Raw genomic sequence first — 21,137 nt, 5'->3', positions numbered from 1 at the left:
AATGACAGTGGAAGGAACTGGTGGGGTTAATGGGTAGATTTTCGGGAAATATTAGTGATCTTGTCACTTTCTCTGTACACTGATAAACTTTGTGTAACATTACAGAGAAATAAAGCAGCGTGAAGCCGGAGAGAGGGCGCAGCAAGGCTGAAAAAGTAAAAGGAACAGTGTTCTAACGCTTTCATGCCAAACCTCCCACCGTGTGAGCTTCACCCTACAGTCAAGGGCCATCAGGAAGCTATTGAAGTCTCTTCCAAACCTTCTGGCGAAACAAAAATGCCAATCTGTTTGCGAGATAAACACTTTACTGGCAGAGTTCCCCAGCAACCGTATCCTTTTAATTTTTATTAGAAAAGACGTTTTCCTTTACGGTGGTCATAATTTCAGCACGTCAAAACTCCAAGGCCAGGTAAGAACTAGTGATTTGTCAACAAAAGCAAGGGTTTTAAACTAGTGTGAGTAGGTGGCTAGACAGCCAGGTGTACAGAAAAAAAAAAAACCGGTTTGGGGTCTACTACCTACAAATGAACCGTAAATCCCGCTAATGACACAATTTCTGGTGTTAGAGATTTGTGAGTTAGCACTACTTTGCAGGAGTTAAGACTTCGAGCAGGGGCCAGAAGCAGGGATTTTTTCCAAGGCTGCTGACGAAATACGGTGCAGACGTGAAACTGCCTCAAGTCCCCTCGAGCGGTCTTCAGTCTAGGCTCAGGCTTACCGCTACCAGAGCCCTACACTCTCATAGCCGGGAAGGAGATGGACGCTCGCGGCCACTGCGGGCTGAGCGGGAGGTCGGGATGGAATCTCCCCGGTCAGCCCCGCAGCGTGGACGGGCGTCGCGGTGAGCCAATGGGCGTACGGAAGGCAGGATTGACGGGCCGTGGGGGCGGGATTTCCCGCGCGGAGGCCTCTGAGCTCCCGGCTGGGGCGGCGGCGCCGGCGGGAGGGCGGGCCGGGTCAGCTGCTGCAGGCGGGGCCGCGCGCCGAGCCGTGGGCGGCCGCCGAGTGTCCTGCCGCCGCCCAGCCTTCGCCACGATGCCGGGGATCGACAAGCTGCCCATTGAGGAGACGCTGGAAGACAGTCCGCAGGTGAGGCGCGGGCGGCGGCGGCGGGCAGCGCGCGGCCTAGCGGGGGCCTGGCGCCTCCGGGGCCCGCGGCCCAGTGGGCGCCGCCGCCGTTCGGGGTCGCTGCCCGCCGTCCGGGACCGCGCCCTACCCTCCGGGGCTGGGCTGCAGGCCCTCGCGGCCGGGCCGCGGGCTGTGGCGGAGCGGCCGCCGCTGTCTCCCGTGGGGCCTGGCCTGGCGCCGGGATCCGCGCCGGGTCTCCGTTGCCTTTCACGGGCGGTGCTGTTTGTATCGCGATGGCGAGCTAAGTCCTGGTAGTCCGAGGAGGCCTGGCGCGCAGGGGACGGAAGGGGCTGCGGGGCGGACGCGCCTGGCTCCCCGCGCTGTGGCGGTGTCCGAGTCTCCGCTGTGCGGTGGCTGTCACTTGAGCTGTGCACCACGCGGGTGACGGAAGACGCCTACGCTGCTGAGCCTTGGCTTGCAGACTTGGCCCGAATAAACTCATCAGAATGAAAACCCGGCTTTGTGCGTTGGGGATGATGCTGGTGTGGTTGCTCTAGCAGAAGACAGTTTGGGAAAATATAACTGTTGGGGGTTCTTCTTCAGTACTGGATGAAATCAGTTGTATTTTAAAAGGTGTTAGGGCCTCTGACTTGCATCAACTTCCATTTTACATTCGCCTTTATATAGATAGTAAGGGCTTTTATAGATTGTTTTATATATAAAACAATGTTGCTGGTGGATTTCTTAAATATTACTTGCTGAGAAATGCATATTTCATAGGCATTTATAGTGTAATGTGCTCCCCTTTCCCCCAAAAAGAAAAGGGCTAAAGCTTGTTTTCCTGGATGACACTTTTGCCGTGGATTTTGTGCCAATTTTGATTTCCAGGTTGAAATTTGGCTCTGATTTGTAGAATTGATTTATTCTTTTCTCATTTTGAGAGCTATCTTTATAGGCCAGTTGCTCGAAGGGAATGTACTCTTATCAGGCCATATGAGAAAGCGACACCCACAGTCTGGGTTATCTCACAACTGGTTTACACTTTGTTTAATGACTTTCCCAGTGTAAAATCTTAAGCTGTATTTATTTTAGATAATTTGCAACAATTTTGTGGTTGTATTGGTCAGAATAATTGTATCTTTTTGCTTTTTAAAAATTAAGACTCAGTACACTGAACTACTTTTTACCCAGTTTCCTTTTTATAGCATATAAAGACTGAAAGAGAGTGAGTTGCACAGTGCCCTATCTGTGACTTTCAGTGTGGAAATAATCTTGAACTTTCTGTGTAACTAGTTTATAGCTTGAATCAGGCCCATTCTGTAGCCCAGGCTGGCCTCAAACAGGCCTCCTCCTGCTTCTGACTACTGATTGCAAGCTTGAACCCCAAGTTCTTTCAGTTGTTGTTATTTTTAATTTAAAATTTGTTTTTATGTATATGGGTGTTCAGGCTGCATGTGTTTGTGTACCACTTGCATGCTTGTTGCCCCAACAGGGCAGCAGAGGGTCTTGGATCCCTTGGAACTGGAGTTAACTGATTGGTTGTGAGCCACCATGTGGGTGCTGAAAATTGAACCTAGATTCTCTAGAAGAGCAGTCAGTGTCTTGAACCACTGAGCCATTTCTCCAGCCCCTGTTTTTTAATTGAAAACAATGATTTTTTGGAACTGGAGACTGGATCCAGGACCTTGCACTTGCTAGGTAAATGCTGTATCAGTAAGATAAATCTTCACTCCTGCTTTTATTTATTTTTTTTGTATGTATATGTATTGTACACGTATGTATATATGTATATATGTGTTTACATATCCCTGTGTGTGTGCTCCTGTTCATGGAGGCCCAAAATTGATTTATCTTCTTTGATTGCTTACCATTTATTTACTGAGACAGGGTCTTTCTCTGAACCCTGGGTTTGCTAATTCAGCTAGTCTAGTTTGCCAGCTTGCCCCAGGTTTCCTGTCTCTGTCTCATAAGTGCTGAGAGCACATATGATCTCCACACATGCACAGTTTTTACATGGGTTCTGGGGAAGCTGGACTCTGGTCCTCAAGCTAGCAGGGTAAGTGCTCCATCTGCTGAGCCACCTTCCCAGCCCTTTTAGTGTGTGATTAAGTGTCTGTAGCTACTCTTGTATAAGCACGTAGAGGTTAGAGGACAGACAGCCTGAGGTGTCCTTCCTCCTCAGCACCTGCCTAGCTGGTTTTTTTTTTTTTTTTGAGATAGTGTCTCCCTTAGAGACCTTGGTCTCTCAAGGGATCGTGTAGGCTAGGCTGACTCGCAGCAACAAGGCTTGTTTATGCCTTCCCAGTACTGGGATTACGTGCATCTGCCACCATACCCAGCTTTTTACATGGCTCCTTTATATCTTAAATCTCTTCATAGTATTCTGAATTTAAAATTCCAATCCTGCGTATTTCCTTAAGTGATGTAACAGGCATCTCTTAAAATATTTTATTAGCATATATTAATTACATGTAACAATGGATCTTATTATGACATTTCCATTTTTGTTGTATTTGCCCCTTACCTCTCTTATTCTCCCTTTCTCTTCCCAACAAGTTCTCTTTCTTTCATGTCTTTTAAAAAGACTTTTGTTTTGTTTTGAGAGGAAACTCTTGTGTTGCTCAGGCTGGCTCGAGAGATCTCTCTGCCTCAGCCTCCAGACTAGAGGCCACAGCTGGTGTACCTTACCCAGCGCTCACTGTTGTACTTTCAGAGTTTTCCTAGTTCTGCTTTTATAAATAGGCCTGAGATGAATGTTTTTTGATATATGTCCTTCTCAGTTTATCTAGAAAGTAATCCAATAATAATAATAAAGAATATGAAAACTCTCAAAGCTCCTAATGTACTCTTTCTTTTTGATTTTTTTTTTTGTAAAAGTCTGGTTATTTTGGAACTCCATTTGTAGCCTAGGCTAGCCTCGAACTCATAGAGAGCCACCTGCTCTGCCTCCTGAGTGCTGGGATTAAAGGTGTGTGACACTATTGCCTGGCCTCTGACTTTTTTTTTTAAGTTTTGATTTATAATAAAGCTTTCAAAGTTCAAATCTAATTTATTTAACATAAAGTTATTACTGAAAGTTATATACTTGCAAAAGATCTGAAGGGGTAAATTTAAGCCTCTACTAGAACATGTTTTGTCTATGTTGTTTTGAAAACAGGAATCACAAGTGAATCTTGTTAATTTATTATTATTATTTGGTTTTTTGAGACAGGGCTTCTCTATGTAGCCATGGATGTTCTGGATCTCATTCTGTAGACCAGGATGGCCTACAACTCAGAGATCCACCTGCCTCTGCCTCCCAAGTGCTAGGATTAACACCACTTATGCCTAGCTTTCTTCTTTTTTAATGTTTTAAAACAGCACTTGATAGACAGAGAATGGACCACTAGAGGGAAGAAGAGTCTGTTACATTTGGCCAATGGTAGTGCTTGTGTGTAAATATCTTGGCAAAGTAGAGTATGAGACTGGACTTCATATGTCACAGAGGTCTTGTACTACATCCTAAACCCAATTGCTTAAGTTTTTCCTTTGACTACAGGAAGTTAGTCAATAAAAATACAAAGTCTGTCCAGGTGTGGTGGCTCATGCCTGTAGTCTCAGTACTTCAAAGGCTGAAGCAGAATGAACACCATGGGTTTGAGGCCAGCTTGGCGTATCTTCAACCAACTATATGTGTGTATTGGGGTGGGGTAGTATCATTCTTTAGATTTTAAGCTTTCGTTGTCCCCTACCTTTTTTTTTTTAATTTGGCCACCATGCATTGCTTAGCTTTAATTTCAGGAATTTTAATTTGTAAAAAACACACCTTTGTTCTTCTTGCTTATGCTACTTTTGTTGTTGTTGTTTTTTGAGGTAGCGTTTCCGTGTGGTCCTGGTGTCCTAGAATTCTCTCTGTAGAATAGGCTAGCCTCAAACTCAGAGATCTGCTCCTCCTCTGTCTTCTAAGTGCTAGGATTAAAGGTGTGCACCACCATGCCCAGCTTTAAGCAGCTACTTTAATGAAATGAAGCAGAATAAAAAAAATCTTTGGACTTCTTGACATTACTATCAAAAGTGCTTAAATAGATTACAAGTCAGAATTACTAAAGTTCTAGTATTTTAGTGCTTTAAAAAAGTGTTTCATTGTCTGATTTATATACTGATTTTTTGTAAACTTGAATTTATTTTTATTTTTTTATTTTTTTTACAGACAAGGTCTTTACTGGGTGTATTTGAAGAAGATGCTACCGCTATTTCCAATTATATGAACCAGTTGTATCAAGCTATGCACCGGATTTATGATGCACAGGTAAAGAATTTAAAGGCTAACACCATATTGGTTAAAAGAGACTCTCTTAGCACATGAGGACAGAGGTGGTGTCTACTTGACTTATGGCTACTACCTCACTTGTTCTTAGGCCTAGAGTAGTATCTGTTGAAAGGACAAATGCATACTTTGGTGCTTTGAATAGGAACGGCTGGCCAGACGTGCACCTGTTTCAGTGGTTGACCCATAGGGAGTGGCACTGTTGGGAGGTGTGACCTTGTTGGAGGAAGTGTGTCACTGTGGGAGTGGGCTTCAAGGTCTCATATGTTCAAGTTAGGTCTAGTGTGGCATTTACTTCTGCTGTCTGCAGATCAAGCTCCTTCTCCAGCACAATGTCGGCCTACGTGCTGCCTGCCATATTTCTGGCAATGACAATAATGGATTACACCTTTGAAACTGTAAACCAGCCCCACTTAAATGTTTCCTTAGAGAGCTGTCATGGTTTCACTTCACAGCAGTAGAAGCCCTGACTAAGACAAATATACTAAGTATATTACAGAACTTACATTTTGGTTAGATTTGTAGTATTAAAAAAGTAACAGGATTGTAGGGTCCATTCCATCTCCTCAAACATAGTGAGAGCTTTTTTTTTTTGTTTTTTTAGATAAATATGCCAACCTTTTTCTTTTTTCCTCTTTAAAAGCAGGCATTTGTAAACAAGAAAGCATATATATTAATTACATAACAATAGTTCTTGTGTAGCAGAGTAAGCCCTCATATTGTCATTAGCAGCAGCGCAGGACTGGAGGGTGCAAGGGCTTGGGCAGTTATGAAGGGAGAGGTGGGCTTATTTTTCTTTATTTGAGGAAAATGTCATTTGAGAATCCTGACTTTAACACAAGAGCCCCTTCCCCCAGCCCTAGGGTGGGCATGTGGGGAGGGACCACAGATGATACTCTGCATAGGAATTGGGGGTAATGGGTGGCCATGGAGGACACCACATGGGAAATGCCACAAGACGCCTCTGTCCCCTCTGGCAGATGAGCAATATTTCCTAAGTTAAAAACAACCCAGAAAGCAAGACTACCAGCAGGTAAGAAAAGTTTTTGGAAAAGGAGTCCCCATATACACGTCTAATACAGTGGTGTGAAATGGGAAAAGCATCCACATGCAAGTTGTTTAACACTGGCTAGCTCTGTATGAAAAGCAGGACGTTGTGTGTAGGAGTTAGCTGCTCACCAAAGAGCGTTACTGCTGGTTTTTTCCCCCTTCGTTAAAAATCTTTCAAGATAGAAATGTTGAGTAAACTGATAAAGGGTTTAGCATACAGGGAGAGTCTACAGCAACATGATGGAAACCTCTCCTCCCTTTCCCACTGATGGATTAACTGAAAACCTCATATTGTTGTATTTAACTTGATCATGCTTTTAACTTTAAGGAGTCCCCCCCCCTTTTTTTTGATTAAAGATTTTGAAAGTAGCTAGCCTCTGTCTAGTTAGTAGAAGGCTATGACTAATTTTTCTTGTTGAATAGACATAAAACTTGAGGCTATGTTCATATAATTTATAAGCTTTAACAGCAGCCTATTTTCTATTAATGCATTTTATTTGGGATTAGTTGAGTCTATTAATTTTGTTTTGTTTCCCTTCTCCTCCTGTCTATTGCTGTGATAGTTGTATCCCCCTCCATAGGTTTTGCAAAGCTTCATCCTGACTACAGATGTTCAGTTGATAAATGAAGCATTATTTTATTATATCATGACTGAAAAAATTAATCAAAATACCATTCATCTGCTGTGTTGCTTTGTTATGTTCTATGTTAAGTACATTGTTTTTACGTTATTAAATGCTCATATTTCTCTAGATTGATGATTAGTCAATCATTCTCATAGAAACTCTACAAATTTTGCTGACATTATGTACAGTTTACTTCTACTTTTTAATATATTTAATGTTTAGTTTTCAGTAGCAGAAACCCTCAAACCAAAAAGCAGGTAAAACACATAGACCTGAAGCTGGGTGTGGTAGTGCATGTCTGTGATCTCAGGACTTGGGGGGCAGAGGCAAGAGGATCAGGGTTGGAGATCAAGGTCATCCTCAGCTGCTAGCAAGTCTGAGGCCAATCTGGGCTACAGGAGTCCACATCTTGATATCTTGTTTGTCTTCCTTTTTTTTTTTTTTTTTTTTTGAGACAAGGTTTCTCTGTGTAGCTTTGGAACTTGTCCTGGAACTCCCTCTGTAGACCAGACTGGCTTTGAACTCATAGAGATCCACCTACCTCTGCCTCCCAGAGTTCACATCTTGAAAAAAGAAAAGGAAAAATGTTACATTTCTGTAATATTGCTGAATTCTTTGACAGTGCCTTTTTTTCTGGTTTACATTTTCTTTTGAAGCATTTTTAGTGGTAGTTCATTTTCTATTGCTGAGAAGTTAAAAAAAATACGCATACAGTATAAAGTGATGATAAATGAAGGTGGCCAAGATATCATCAGTTACATTTTTATTAACTACAATCTTCTGCTGATTTGAATCCTGTTTTTTTTCTTTTAGAATGAATTAAGTGCAGCAACACACCTGACATCGAAACTTTTAAAAGAATATGAAAAACAGGTACATGTATTAAGGTTTAAAAGCATGATTTAACACATGTAACTATATATAGCAATATATATATATAAATATATAGAAAAAAAATATATATATAACTTTTTTATCCAGAATCTTTTATTTTAGTGTTTTAGAGCAAGGGACTCACTATACAGTTCAGGCTATTCTCAAACTTATGGTCCTCCTGCTTTGGCCTTCTGAGTGCTGGGAATCCAGGCTTTTACTACCATGGCCTTTTAGGACTTCTTGAGTTTACAAAATATGCCATTGAAATTTCACTGAGTCCTTCTTGTTAGTGATTTAATGTTAGAACTAAGGCTGTCTGGTTTTTCACAGTTCTCCTTTTTACTAACAAAGAAACTGAGCTTTGTTAAGGTTATGCTGTTAGTTGTTGGAGGAACCTGAGCTAAAGCCAAATCTTTGAACTCCTAGTATTGAGTATATTTCCGTATATCATGTTAGTTGATTACTTATAGACATTTAAAACTGTTTATTAATTATGTAGATTATTTTATTAAAAGGGTATTTTGGGAGTATGTTCAAAATTTTAGAAGTTTCTAAAATTACTTGAAAGCACAAGTTGTGTTATTCATAAAAACTACAGCCTTGAGCATTTTTCTCACCTGTGTTTCTCACTTCTCAGCGTTTCCCTTTGGGGGGTGATGATGAGGTCATGAGCTCTACTCTGCAGCAGTTTGCAAAGGTTATAGATGAGGTGAGTTTTGATCCTGTGTGAGTAGGTGGTTTATAATTAGTTACTCAAGTCATTTAGCTTTTACTGAAAACTATAAACATTTGATTACATTTTATTTATTATGTGTGTGTCTGTGTGTGAGTGCTAGGGTACCGTAGTTTATGTGTGGCTGTTAGAGAACAGCTTGCAGGAGTAGGCTCTCTCCTACCATCTGAGTCTTGGGATTAGATATCAGTCACCAGGCTTGGTAGTAGGTGATTAATACCACTGCACCATCTTTACAGCCTTTAATGAGAGAGCCAATATAGTTATGATTCTATAGGAAGTTTTGTTACAGAATAGTATCAAAAGGCACAATTTTCACATGATGCTTGTTTTCATAAAATTAATATTTTCTTACCTAATTAAAGCGTTATTTTTCCAAGAATAGGCTTATATGTAGGCTTCTTCTATTCCTAGTCCATGATCATTCAGTTTTCTCACTGTTGTCTGATGTAGACAGAGAGGAGTGAAGCTGTCTGCTGTAGCTAGGCACTTTGTGGGTTTTCTTTTGCCCCTGAGCAACACTGTACTGTTCAATCCTCATTAATCCATAGCCAAATTAATCTAGTAGCCAAAATTAGTCCTTACTTTTTAAACTGTTGATCGTAATATCATAAACAATGTGAAGGCCTAGGAGTTGGGAGGAAAGTAGGGAGGTGTGTTTGGAGAACCATAACTGTTTTCTACTCCTGCTGTAAAAGCTGAGAGTGATTGTGTGGTTATTCTCATATACATACATGCTTGGGATCCAGCCCAGGGCCTCAAGCTTGGTAAGTCCTCCACCACATAGCCCCAGTTTTTCTAATGTCCTAATAACTCATTATAGCAGAGTATTATCTGAGGCTATCAGTATAAGTAACATTACTGGGTTTGGGATGTAGCTTAGTGACTGAATACTTGCCTAGTATACGTGAGAACTGTGGTCTGACCCCCGGCACTTCAAACAAACAAAACAAAATACTTATAGGAGATGGAATATTTTCTATTTTTTTAAATTATAGTAAAATACATTAACATTCATAATGGTTATTCCATTCACAGTGTTGTACAACCATAATAGTTACCTAGATCAAGAACATTTTCATTGCTGGGTGATGGTGGTACACACCTTTAATCCCAGAACTCAGGAGGCGGAGGCAGGCGGATATTTATGAGTTCTAGGCCAGCCTGGTTTATAGAGTGAGTTTCCGGACAGCCAAGGTAACAAAGAGAAATCCTGTCTTGAAAAACCTAGCCAAACCAAATAAAAGTATTTTATCATTCTAAAAGAAATCTTTTCCTGGGCTGGAGAGATGGCTCAGAGGTTAAGAGCATTGCCTGCTCTACCAAAGGTCCTGAGTTCAATTCCCAGCAACCACATGGTGGCTCACAACCATCTGTAATGGGGTCTGGTGCCCTCTTCTGGCCAGCAGGCATACACACAGACAGAATATTGTATACATAATAAATAAATAATTAAAAAAAAAAAAGAAAAGAAATCTTTTCCCTCAAATTTCCCCAAGTCCTTGCCAGTGATAACATTTTACTTTCTGTCTCTATATATTTGCCTATTTGGATATTTCATATAAATTAGTCTATATAATTTGTGGATTTTGAGGTGTGTCTACTTTCATTTTGAATATAAGTTTATCTGTGCCAGTACTTTATCCCCCCCTTTTTTTGGTTTGAATAAATTTTATTATAAAAATATATATTACCACATTTTGTTTATCCACTCATGGGTGTTCTGTTTAGTTAGGACCATTCATATACTAGTTTGATTTTTTATTTTTTGTGTGCATTGGTGTTTTGCCTGCATGTGTATCTATGTGAAGGTGTCAAGTACTCTGGAACTGAAGTTGCAGACAGTTATGAGCTGCTGTGTGGGTTCTGGAAATTGAACCCGGGTTCTCTGGAAGCGCAACCAGTGCTCTTAACTGCTGAGCCATCTCTCCAGCTCCCTAGTTTGGTCTTTTAGACACCAGCTTTCAGTTCTTCTTTGGTATCGTCCCAGGAGTGGGATTGCTTGGTTTTATGATAATTTTATGTTTAACTTTTTGAGGGATCACCAGATTGTTTTATGTATGCCCTATAAACAGTGTAGGGGAGTGCAATTTTTTCTTTATATTTGCTAGCAAGAATTTTCATTTTAAAAATAACCATTTGAGTTGGTTGATAGTGGTGCATGTTTTTTTGTTTTGTTTTGTTTTTATTCCAGAACTTGGGAGGCAGAAGCAGGCAGATCTCTATGAATTTGAGGCCAGCCTGGTCTACAGAGTGAGTTCTAGGACAGCCAGGGATACACAGAGAAACCCTGTTTCGAAAGAGAACCATGTAGTCGTAGTGAAGTGGTAGCTCATTGTCATTTTGACTTGCAGTGTTTGGATAACTAATATGATATTGAGCATTTTTTTCATGTCATTATCAATCATTTCTAGTCTTTGGGGGAAGTGTCTGTTCAGATCCTTTGCCCATTTTTAAATGGGCTATTTTTTTATCATTAAATTGTAAAAGTTCATTTCCCTGATTGAGGTTTCTCCTGAGACGTGGCTGGCAAATGTCTTCTCATTGTGTTTGTTATCTTTACTTACTGGTGGTATCTTCTGATGTACATTTTTCATTTTAATAGAGTTCATTTTAATTTTTATTTTGTTGCTTGTGCTTTGTTATATCTAAGCTAGTGTTGTCAAATAAAAGATCATCTTAAATTTTCTTCTAAAAATTTTAGGCTAGGCATGGTGGCGTATGCCTTTAGTCCTAGCATGTGGAAGGCAGAAACAGATGGATCTCTGAGTTCAAGGGCAGCCTGGTCTACAGAGTGAGTTTCAGGACTGCTACAGCTATGTAGAGAGACCCTGTCTCACAAAAGAAAACAAATAGAAAAATAAGGATTTTTTGTTTTGGTTTTTGTTTGTTTGAGACAGGGTTTCTCTGTAACTTTGGCTGTCCTGAAATTCGCTTTGTATACCAGGCTGGCCTTGAACTCAGAGATCCTCTTGCCTCTGCCTCTCAAGTGCTGGAATTAAAGGTTTGTGCCACTACCTCCTGGTAGGAATTTCCTTTTTACCATACATTTCATATTATACTGCATAATTTTTATTGTTTCCATACGTAAAATTATATCAGCCTTTTAAAAGACCAGATTCAAATTTCTATATAATTGGTAAATGTCTATGTAGGCATTTATTAATTGTGCCATTTGTTAGTTATTTGGTCTCTTTGGTTTTTCTTTTACTAGCTTAGTTCTTGTCATGCGGTACTTTCAACTCAACTTGCTGATGCCATGATGTTCCCCATTTCCCAGTTTAAAGAAAGAGATCTGAAAGGTATGGAAGTCAACATTATTTTCAGTTTCATCAGTGCTAGTAGAGTGCATTTTATTTCTTATTTGAACCAGTTCTGACCACAACATGCCACTTTTACTTAAAGCAGTTACTAAACATTTATGGAAATGCTTGATAGATATTTAACTACTTCCTAACAAATAATAATGTCCTTTCCTCAAAAAGGAGATGGGTTAGCACTAGTCTGTGTCTTATAATTAGGGAATAAGAAGGTTCTATTGGCGCTCAGAGGAAATGGTCAAAAGGCTTCATCAATGACATGAATGAAGAAAACTGTGTTAAGATAAAGGAGCTGTTCTGTTAGGGAGTATGGAATTCATAAAGGTGTAGGTTGTAGAAATAGATCACTTATTCTGAGAATAATAAGAAATTCAGTGCTGGATGTGCTGAAGCAATCGAGAGATGAATGTAGAAATAGGTTAGAAGGAACTAAAGCATGGTAAAAGGTGTTGGACGTAAGTCTGTGAACAAAAGCAAGCCAGTGGATTCTAAAGGAGTTAGGTAACACAGTCCATTTGTGTTCAGAGGGAACACATTGGATTTGATATCTAGGAGACTTAAGAAGTTGTGAGTCCAGTGAGAGAAAAAGAAGAATGGAAGGTGATGGTGCTGAAGAGTAGAGGTTCATATGGGCTGGGGGAGCTGGGGGCACAGGCCCATCCAACAACCGCAGTAGTTAGTGGACTTACTAGTTGGTAGATAATGTCTCTAAGGTTGGTAGGTGACCAAATGAGTATTTATTGATCTGGTTCTTTTTAATAATTTATAAACTCAAAGTAGGTTAAGAAAAATCAAGCACAACAGTGAATAGGTTAGGTACTTAAAGACAAGTGTCTTTAAGAGGTGGAGCTAATAACTGAAATGATCCTTAAGAATGGTCATGTCCAAGGTGGAAAGACTAACTCACAATCTCAGGAGACTGAATGGCACAATCTTTTCTTTTTCACTTAGCATTCGAAATTATTTTTTTAAAATATTTATTTATTTATTATGTATACAGTATACAATATTCTGTCTGTGTGTATGTCTACAGACCAGAAGAGGGCAGCAGACCTCATTACAGATGGTTGTCGGCCACCATGTGGTTGCCAGGAATTGAACTCATGACCTTTGGAAGAGCAGGCAATGCTCTTAACCACTGAGCCATCTCTCCAACCCCAGCATTCAAAATTATTAATTTATATAAAAACATATTAATATGATAGAGTCTAGTATTGCATATTAATATGATAGAGTCTAGTATTTGCATTTCTTAGCACTTAAAGTGACTTTTAATACTTGTTTGTCTCGTATTTGTGGTAAGTAGATTTTCTGGTGGTGTATTGTTAATGATTTTTGAATCCTTTGCAGACTAACTGAAACTAACTTTTCCACCTTCAATACAAATTCCTGGTTGAGTTTTAGTTATGGCTTGAACAGTACTAAGTTCTTTATAAATAGAATAAAACATTTCATAAGTATTGCTAAACTGAAATTATTTTTGAACTTTTTCAGAAATACTGACACTAAAAGAGGTATTTCAGATTGCTAGTAATGGTAAGCCCTAATATGTTATACACTAATTTCTTTTATTCATCTATTTATCAACATACATCATGGCTGACTTTTTGTAATAATTTTAAAAAATTAACTCAGTTCATTGGGTAATATCATCATCATCATTTATGCCCCGGCAATGCTTAAGCATGCATGGGCAGCCCGTTTATGATGAATGTCCAGTTGTTCCTATCCTGGGCAGTCCTAGATGCTTGTGTTACTGTCATACCCAAGGTTCCACGTCTTCCTTTATGTTGTCTATCCAGCATTTTTTGGACCTTCCTCTTCGTCTTATCCTGGGCACTCCTCCAAGCAGTGCTATCTTTGGGTATCTGCCATTATTCATTCTCGTAACATAGCTGAAGTATCTCAAGCGCTGATGCTGTATCCTGTAGTTTACTTCCTTCTGTAGATGGAGATGTCTTTTAACATCATTGTTGTGCAGTCTATCTCTTCATGTGAATTCTCCTGAGACATGCCATCTTAAATACATTCGGCCCCTGTGAGGAGCATTTTATTGTCCAGGTTTCAGAGTTGTAAAGAAGGCAGCTCAAGACAAGCATCTCATAGACTTGTAATTTTATTGTCGTATGTCTCTTGCTGACCAAACCTTTCCTAGTGCCTGGAATGCAGCCGTCGCTAGCCCTATTCACTTCTTGACGTCTGAAATAGTTCCCTCCTTTGAACTGAGCTTCCTCCAGGATAGACAAAGTTGACTGTCTGCTTGAGGTTCTGATTCTTTATTACAATGTTAAAATCCTTGTGTGCCCTTCCCATGTGTTGTATCTCAGTCTTCTCCATGTTTACTTTCATACAAGGTTTTCACTGACTTCCACCCTCTGTTTACCATGGCCTGCAGCTCATTTGGACTTTCAGCAAGTAGTGCTGTATCGTCTGTGAAACAAAAGTTATTGATTCACACAGCACCTATCTGCACTCCTATCTTCTCATCCTGCAGGGCTTATGCTATTATTAATTCCAGGGATATATGAAAGAGTAGTGGTGAGGACTCATCCCTGCAGCACTCCTACAATTGTAAGCTGATCACTTAGTCCTCCATAGACTTTGCCTAATGCAAAGGTATCTTTATAGGCATTATCTAGTATTCTTATGCTTTTCTCTGGGTACCTGTAGAACCTCATTGTTTCCCAAAGTCTTTTCCTCCAAATGCTATTGAATACCTTTCTGAAGTTGATATAACAGACAAATAAGTCTTTTCCAACTTCTTTGTATTTTTCTGCCGGTTGCCTCAAAGTGAAGATCTGGTCAGTTCTGCTCCTGTTAGCTCTGAATCTGCACTGGGCCTCTGCTAGGATTTCCTCTGTTCTGCCCTTGATTGTTTGCAGGATAATGGAGGAGAAGATCTTGCTGCTATGGCACAACAAACTAATGCCCCTGTAGTTTGAGCAGTCCAGCTTGTCCTTCTTGTGTATGGGAATTCTGACTGAGTGCTTCCATTCCATGGGAATCTCTTTGTGTTCCCATATCTCTCTGAAGAGTCTGAGAAGCCTCGGCCCCTGAGCCTATTGTAGCCACCTCCAGCTCCTCCACTATGATGTCATCTACTTCTGGGGCCTTTCTGCATTTTGCTCTCTTGATGGCTTCCTCTATCTCTCTCCTGTCAATATTTAATATTTCCTCGTGGTCTCTGGTGTACGAATGGCTGCTGAAGTGTTTGTCATTGTAGTCTAGGTTGAAAGCATTAGGGTCATTGTATAGGGTGTCAAAGTTAATATATAATGGTTAATATAACATTATTTTTTTTCTTTTCTTTCTTTTTTTTGGGGGGGGGTTCAAGACAGGGTTTTACTGTAGTTTTAGAGCCCATCCTGGAACTAGCTCTTGTAGACCAGGCTGGCCTTGAACTCACAAAGATTCGTCTGCCTCTGCCTCCCGAGTGCTGGGATTAAAGGCATGCACCACCACCACCCGGCTAATATTATTTAAATCAATGGAGATACTTTGAATATACTTTTTTACAAAAAATATTTGAATGGCCATTACATCAGTCTTATAACTTCCTATCTTCATAATGCCTAAAGAGGTTGTAAATATTCTCTTTTACTTATTTCCTAAATAGTCCAGTTTTCTTTCTTCCTCTTTCTTTTCCTCTCATATTCTCTTTCTGTGTCGGGTCTTGAAGTCAGGGCCTTGTGCATGCTAGGCAAGCACTCTACCACTGAGCTCTCCTATTTTTTTTTAAAAAGAGTTTTCCAATTTAGAATTAAAAGTAATTTTTCCTTTTTCTTTTTATTTATTCTTCTCTTATATAAACATCTCAACCTCATCCTCCCCTCTCTCCATTCCTCCCAATCATTTCCCCTCCCTCAGGTCCACTGCTTCTCCATTTCCCTTTGAAAAAGAGCAGGCACTTTTAGTAGATCATAGTTTTTTTGGAAATTAATATTTTCTATCAGTTTGATATATAGTCACCTAATTTAAGGGAAACTAGGCTGTGGGGAAATTTGAACACAGTGGTCATGTGGAAGGATATTCTTAACTAGCTCTAGTACAGGTGTGGTTTTGCTAAGTACAGTTGTACTGCTAACACTCATTTCTGTTTTCCAGATCATGATGCTGCAATTAACAGATACAGTCGATTGTCAAAAAAGAGAGAAAATGACAAGGTGTGTGTACACACTTTTAAAAACATTTTTAATTATTTTTTTATGTGTATAGCTGTTTCGTTGCAGGGATGTCTGTGTTCCATGTGTGTTAAGTGCGAGGGGAGGCCAGAAGAGGGAGTCAAAGCTCCTGGAACTGGACTGCCAGATGGTTGTGAGCCACCATGTGGGTGTTGGAGTTGAACTTGAATCCTCTGGAAGAGCTGCGAGTGCTCATTACTGCTGAGCCATTATCTCTCCAATTTAGTATACATTTTCAGTATCATAGTTAATGGCCATTTCATTAGATTTCATTAGGTGATTTAGTTTTGTTTTTTTTTTTCTGTTTAAAAGTGGAGCCAACAGATTATTGCTGTGGTATTACTCTCAAATTATTTTTTTCCTAGCTGTTCAGAATCTTTCTGATAACTGGCCTCTTAAACAAAATGCTTTTCTTCTGCCAGTATTTGATGTTATAATTAAGCATAACCATTTTAAAAATGTAGCTGATTTCTAGTATATAAAACTTGGGTTTTTTTTGTATTTTTATAATATTGCATATGTTCTGTTTTCATGTGATCACATATGTATTCAGAAATACCTTGTGAGATACAGTATATGCATGCAATAACAATGAATAAAAAAAGAGGGCATAAATTTTAAAGAGAACAAGGAGGGGTACATCAGAAACTTTAGGTGGAGGAAAGGAAAGGGAGAAATGTTGTGTTTATATTATAATCTCAAAAAGAAAGGAAAAAATTACAAAAAGACAAAGATAATTCACTTCATAAGTATTCATGGTAATTTGAGTGAGGAAAAGGTAACCTTAAATTGGGTAACACTCTGTGCTGGAAACTCATTAAAAATTTATAAGATTAAAACAAAAAGAATAAGTCTCACACAACTTCAGTGAATTGTCACACACAGAACTCAATGAAATTCTGGTAAGAGGCTTTCTCTACTTAAAGGAAATATTTATGTTTTGATATTTCTTTAAGGAATGAAACCCAGAGTATTACATAAGATTTGTGGACAAATGCACTTAAATAAAGATTAAAAAAGAGAATATTACCAAGTTCTAGGTGATTTCAAGGCTTGAGATATAGCTTGTACCAATGCTTGCACATGAGGGGATCTCTGTGCAGGCCTTGGTGTTTGCAGCCCTGGCCACAGCTTCAGGCAGAGGCACATTGACCGCTTATGGGGACTGACAGCTGAGTAGCATTTAATGTGCAGCAGCCACTGTGACAGCAAAGGGAATGATTCTCACACAGTGATAATTCCTCCAAACTGGTTCTTGTTTCTAATTTAGTTCACAAATTGACCAATAACGCATACACAATTTGAAATTTTTTTTTGCCTTAGAGGAGTATATAAGGGTCTAGGCTATAACATTTGTCATATTTTATATTGCTTTTGGCTATTCCAAGTATTTTTAAAAAGCATTCATCTTTTTTTTAATTAGAATAATTGTTGAACATCTATTTATCAAGCAGTATGTTGGATACCTTGGGGGAACAATGTGAGTAGGCTCCACTCTTACTCTCATATACATTCCCTGGATGCTTTTGTGTGAGTACGTTCCAGAGGACAAGGATGGAGAGACTAGATTAACATGAGATAAATGCAGTGATAGAGATTCTCCTAGTTGTACAGCTAGAGCTTTATTGGTGAGTTGGAAAAAATACTTAGGAGGTGACATGTGCATTGTAGATAAGTGGACAACACCTTGGGGATTAAAAAGGACTTTCCTAAACAAACAAACAAAAATTCCAAACCAAAAAACAAAATTCCTAAAACCAAAGCAATTCTTCTGTGGAGGCACGTTTCTGGAGTTTGGGGGAATATAAGGGTTTAGAATATTGGTGCTAGGGTAAGATTTTGGGGACATATCTGAGGTCTGCTACTACTTTACTTGAAATCACTTACTAGTTACTTACTTCCATGCCTTTATTCTCTATGTAAAACAAAAATCCACGAAACAATTGTGAAAATAAAATTGGATAGTGAATGTAGAGTTTTAGCAGGTTTCACTAAATTTTAAGCATGCAGAGATGGGAGGAAACCATTACCTTCATTTCTTTGGATATGTTTGGGGAGAGATGGCAGAAATAACAAAGTAGTTGGGGGCTGGGTGTTGTAGCTCACGTTATCCCAGCACTTGGGAGGCAAAAGCAGATGGAGCACTGAAAGTTTGAGGCCGCCCTGGAGTTGAAGCCTTGCCTGGGCTACAGAATGTTTTAAAACAGAACAACAGCTCCCCACCTCCCCAAGCCCAACAAAGAATAGTTTGGGCCCAAATTACTACATTTATGGCCTTGAAATTTGTGTTAGAGGAAGTGAGTAGTCATCATACAGTTATAAAGCAAAAGCTGTAGTGAAAATGTGAAAGGGACAGCACCAGAGCAAACACAGTAAAAAGAGCCCTAGAATAGTTTGTATAGTTGTAATAAAGGTTCTTAGGAAAAGAGGAGAAAAAGGAGTTTTGAGAGAAGAAAAAACAAGGAAGGACAGGTGTCGTGAGGAAGAAGCTGGTTTTGATTTTGTGCATTTCTGTTGCATATAACCCGTGTTTATACTCAGAAGCACATGAGGAACCATGTGCTTCCCTCTGGTGCTTGAGAGTGCCAGGGAGGAGATGAGAATTTACTGCCACCAAGTCACTGGTGCATTGGGATAATGTTGGAACTTGATAGGTACTCCAAGGGACAGAGGGAAAGAGCCTAATACATATTAGACCTCTAGAAATGCTCAATGAAAATTTGTTGAGTAAAATAACTCAGGGAAATACGTTTATTTTAAATGTGAGTTAAGGAAAATGAGCAGGTACAGTATGAATAATAAAGCCCAGAGACAGATATTGGGGTTCAAGCTGAAGATCAGAAAAGGAAAACAGCCAAGCCACTAGAGAAGTCATACCTCTACCAAGACTGGGAGACTGAAGACAGAGCCCTGAGCGTCTGTCTCCTCCATCTTATGTTCCCCTTTAGTGCCGGGATTAAAGACATGTGCCACCACTGCCTGGCCTCTAGTGGCTTAGTTTTACCCTCTGATCTTCAGACAAGCTTTATTTATTAAAACATAAATAAACTATTACTATAAGCAGGTTCAAAAAAAAAAAAAAGACTGGTAGTGAGAAACCCAGAAAAGAGAATATGTGGTGTGAACAGAATAAGATCGGATATCACTGGCTAAGTATGATGGGCTCTCTTTGTCATGCTTGTACAGATATTTACATTTGTAGTTGTATGTAGATATTCCTTTTTGTAGGGGATATGGTTGGAAAACAGAAAAATCAGTTTAATCATTGATTATTCATACACTGTTTTCCTTGGTAGACTCTTCATAGCTTCTATTGAAGATAATTCAAGATTATTATTTTACTCAAAAAATTATTTTACTCTTCATTCAAAGGTAAAGTACGAAGTAACAGAGGATGTGTATACTTCCAGGAAGAAACAGCACCAGACGATGATGCATTATTTTTGTGCATTAAATACTCTTCAGTACAAGAAGAAAATAGCTTTGTTAGAACCTCTACTTGGATACATGCAGGCTCAGGTAATACCATAGTATGTTTTGGGTTATATCCGTTCTAAAAGCCTTGTATTAGGCTTGATATATACATTAACTCTAAGAATATTGTAAGCTGTTGTCAACATACTAATTTGTATTGTGGTTTTATAAAGTAATTTTAAAGACTGTGATGAGTATCCTATTTTAATGAGGTTGGGAGAATGGATTTCCTTTGCATTTGAAGTTCTAAAATGTTATAGAATAAATGAAAACACATTATATTCAGACTTTTTCCACCACAGTTGAGTCAGTGAACAGAAAACCAGATGAATTTCAGTGTAATACCCACTGCTGGAGTTTCTTTTTGTTATTATTTCATAAATCTGAGAAAGAATGAGCAAATTTGCATGCTACCTAAGTCAAAAATAATAGATGAGGGGCCTAGAGAGATGTCTCAGTGGTTAAGAGCACTGAGTGCTTTTCTAGAGGACCCAGGTTCAATTTCCAGTATCTGTAGGATGGGGATCTGACACTCTCTTCTGAGCTCCAAGGGTATGTTCATACACATGATGAACAGACATACACACAGGCAGAATACCGATATGCATGAAAAAATAATGTAGTTCAAATGCCCAAAAAGGTATGCCTTAGGAAAGAGGCCAGAAACTCGAGTTTGGGGAAATAGATCAGTTCCTAAAGAAATTTGCCAGAAGGTGGTGGTGCACGCCTTTAATCCCAGCAGTCTGGAGGCAGAGGCAGTCTAGTCTACAGAAGTGAGTGCCATACACAGAAACCCTGTGTCAAAAACAAAACAAAATACCCCCAAAATTTGAATATTGCTTCTGGCATAAGAGTAGCCTTATCATGCCAGAGGCCATCCTGGGTTACACAGTGAGCAAAGCCCTCCTAAAATATGTAAAAGAATACATAGTGGGGTTTAATTCTGGTTTCCTCAGTGGCTCTATGTCTGGTAGATATCATAAACCACAACCTGTTCCTTCAAAAATGGAATAATCCCGTGTCATTTCTATTTAATCTGTTGTCCTAGAAATTGTTGGTGGGATTTACTCTGAATATCTTTTGTGTTTGTGTTGTATGACCTTCTACTCCTCCTCCACCTCAGATAAGTTTCTTTAAGATGGGCTCTGAAAATCTCAATGGACAACTGGAAGAATTTTTAGCTAATATTGGAACAAGTGTTCAGAAGTAAGTATTTTGTTTTTATTAAAATGAAAGTGTGGTACTACATTAACTGCTGAATGCCGTAATTTAAACATTTCCTGCCATGAGTGTATTTCTTAGCTTTATGACTAAATTTTGGACTTTTTATTATTTTTTCCCTAGAATGTAAACTCTAGATTTATAACACTGTGAAATTTGACAGTTTTAATAATTGAAAGGTAGATTTTATATCTGAATAATAAAAATACATAACAGTAATAATTTCTAAGTGAAATTTTCTTTCAAGTCTCATTCATAAAAATTACTTGGAAGATTACTAAG

At 39.2% G+C, this 21,137-nt stretch overlaps 1 protein-coding gene across 2 annotated transcripts in view; it reads left to right on the top strand.

The window, feature by feature from the left end:
* The first annotated feature begins 931 nt into the window (after positions 1-931).
* Positions 932-21,137, top strand: part of Appl1 (adaptor protein, phosphotyrosine interacting with PH domain and leucine zipper 1) — a 42,358-nt gene continuing 22,152 nt past the window's right edge. For both annotated transcript variants that reach the window (XM_075988849.1, XM_075988848.1), the window contains exons 1-9: positions 932-1,089; positions 5,258-5,356; positions 7,864-7,923; positions 8,564-8,635; positions 11,874-11,961; positions 13,474-13,515; positions 16,084-16,142; positions 19,533-19,679; positions 20,758-20,840. In XM_075988849.1, coding sequence (XP_075844964.1) covers positions 1,036-1,089; positions 5,258-5,356; positions 7,864-7,923; positions 8,564-8,635; positions 11,874-11,961; positions 13,474-13,515; positions 16,084-16,142; positions 19,533-19,679; positions 20,758-20,840 — 704 coding nt within the window. In that variant the 5' untranslated portion in view covers positions 932-1,035. The remainder of the gene's footprint in view (positions 1,090-5,257; positions 5,357-7,863; positions 7,924-8,563; positions 8,636-11,873; positions 11,962-13,473; positions 13,516-16,083; positions 16,143-19,532; positions 19,680-20,757; positions 20,841-21,137) is intronic.

This window comes from Microtus pennsylvanicus, chromosome 10 (assembly GCF_037038515.1).
Source record: "Microtus pennsylvanicus isolate mMicPen1 chromosome 10, mMicPen1.hap1, whole genome shotgun sequence".
Lineage (NCBI taxonomy): Eukaryota > Metazoa > Chordata > Mammalia > Rodentia > Cricetidae > Microtus > Microtus pennsylvanicus.
The sequence above is the reverse complement of the archived record's forward strand: the minus strand, read 5'-3'. Positions and strand labels throughout refer to the sequence as shown.